At 48.8% G+C, this 2,234-nt stretch overlaps 1 protein-coding gene across 1 annotated transcript; it reads left to right on the top strand.

Moving 5' to 3' along the window:
- The first annotated feature begins 313 nt into the window (after positions 1–313).
- On the top strand, positions 314–2,024 carry LOC127799789 (cytochrome P450 89A2-like). The gene has a single exon (XM_052334012.1). The coding sequence runs from the start codon at positions 314–316 to the stop codon at positions 1,964–1,966; it is 1,653 nt and encodes a 550-aa protein (XP_052189972.1). The 3' UTR covers positions 1,967–2,024.
- The last annotated feature ends 210 nt before the right edge of the window (positions 2,025–2,234 follow it).

The raw sequence follows: 2,234 nt of genomic DNA, 5'->3' as shown, positions 1-2,234 counted from the left end.
TAAATTACCAATTAATTTTGTGTTTATATTTCAATATTTGTGATCTCTCTCTTATTAGTGAATCTACACTAATGAATTGACGTTATGTCTATTGAAAAATATATGTTGGAACAAATTAATTATAATTGTTTAATTATTGATTTTTTATCTAAAATTACTAAAAAAGTAAATTTAAAGTGAAATATTGTGAATTTTATATAATAATTTTTTATTTATATTAATTTTATTTTTAAAATAGTCATAGAGGGCCGATAAAAAATTTAGCTTAGGTCCCTATAATCTCAAGGCCGGCCCTGGTCAGAGAGAAACAGAAATGGCGGAGACGTGGTTCGTCGTCGTCGTCTCCCTCTACCTGGCCGCTTTGTTCAAATCCTTTCTCAACCTAATCCTCCTGTTCGCTTCTTCTTCTTCTTCTTCTTCTTCTTCTTCTAGTAAGAAGCTTCCTCCAGGCCCACCCGCTGTTCCAGTCATCGGTAGCTTCCTCTGTTCCAGGCCCATCCTCCGCCACCTCCGTGACCAGCACGGCCCAATCCTCACCCTCCGAATCGGGTCCCGACCGACCATCTTCATCGGCGCCCACTCCACCGCCCATCGGGCCCTAGTCCAGAACGGCGCCATCTTCTCCGACCGGCCCAAGGCTCTCCCCGCCAGCCGCCTCATCACCAGCAACCAGCACAACGTCAGCTCCGCCGCCTACGGTCCCACCTGGCGCCTCCTCCGCCGCAACCTCACCTCCGAGGTCCTCCACCCCTCCCGCGTCAGATCCTACTCCCGCGCTCGGAAGTGGGTCCTCTCCGTCCTCATCCGTCGCCTCCTCGACTCCGGCGGAGCAGCCGTCAAGGTGGTCGACCATTTTCAGCACGCCATGTTCTGTCTCCTAGTGCTGATGTGCTTTGGAGACAAGCTGGACGAGGAGCAAATTAACGAAATCGAGGCCGTTCAGCGCCACCTGATGTTGAGTTTAAACCGTTTCAGCATACTCAATTTTTGGCCCAGTTTAGGAAAGATTTTGTTCCGTCGCCGCTGGAACGAGCTGATTCGGATTCGCCGGAATCAGTACAGGGTTTTGATTCCTCTCATAAAAGCCCGACAAGAAGTCGTCCAACAACGTCGACGCAAGGAAAAAATTATCAAGGCCGACGGAGATGACGAACAGGAGAATAAAACACGGGAAGATAAAGAAGAAGAGGGCGTGGTGGCATACGTGGACACCTTGGTGGATCTGGAGCTGCCGAACGAGAAGAGGAAGCTCAACGACGACGAGATAGTGAGTCTCTGCTCCGAGTTTCTCAACGGGGGCACCGACAGCACCTCGACGGCGCTGCAATGGGTGATGGCCAACCTGGTCAAATACCCCCGCGTCCAAGCCAAGCTGTACGAGGAGATCACGTCGATAGTGGGGCCGCCGCCGCAGCCTCAGCAATCGAAAACCAGTGAACTCGACACCGCCATAAGAGAGCAGGATCTTCAGAAGATGCCCTACCTAAAAGCGGTGGTGTTGGAGGGACTGAGGCGGCACCCACCGTTCCACTTCGTCCTGCCGCACACGGTGATGGAGGATGCCGAGCTGGAGGGATACATGGTGCCAAAAAGCTCGACGGTGAACTTCATGGTGGCGGAGATGGGTTGGGACCCCAAGGTTTGGGAGGAACCCATGGAGTTCAAGCCGGAGAGGTTCCTTGATGGGAATGGGCATGGGATGAATGGAGTGGTGGACATAACAGGAAGCAGAGAGATAAAGATGATGCCATTTGGGGCGGGGAGGAGGATCTGTCCGGGATCTGGGTTGGCTCTGCTTCACCTGGAGTTGTTCGTGGCCAACTTGGTCTGGTACTTGGAATGGAAGGCCGTGGACGGCGACGAAGTTGATCTATCGGAGAAGGAAGAATTCGCCGTCGTCATGAAGAACCCACTGCGAGCGCATGTCTGTCCCAGAGCAGCATCGGCAACCGCCACTTGTTCTTAAAAATGTCTGAGAGTCAATTTGGCAATGTATCCGAAAGTGTTGGTCTGCATTCCTATTCGATACAGCAAATTAATGAAACGATGAACCAGCAGTGGGCAACGTAATTATCATTAACACTCACTAAATAATTAAAGTTAATCTTCTAATATTCATACACTACTTAAAGGAGTGATAACTATCTTTTTTAAAAAAATTAAAATTTAAAATTAACTTAATGGGTTTATTTTTGAAGAAGATTGACATATAATCAATCTATAAACAGATGGGT

This window comes from Diospyros lotus, chromosome 4 (genome assembly GCF_014633365.1).
Source record: "Diospyros lotus cultivar Yz01 chromosome 4, ASM1463336v1, whole genome shotgun sequence".
Lineage (NCBI taxonomy): Eukaryota > Viridiplantae > Streptophyta > Magnoliopsida > Ericales > Ebenaceae > Diospyros > Diospyros lotus.
This window is presented reverse-complemented; position numbering and strand designations above follow the sequence as displayed.

Bases quoted from the DNA above. Each gene is read 5' to 3' on its own strand.
- LOC127799789 (XM_052334012.1), top strand. From the start codon at position 314: ATGGCGGAGACGTGGTTCGTCGTCGTCGTCTCCCTCTACCTGGCCGCT.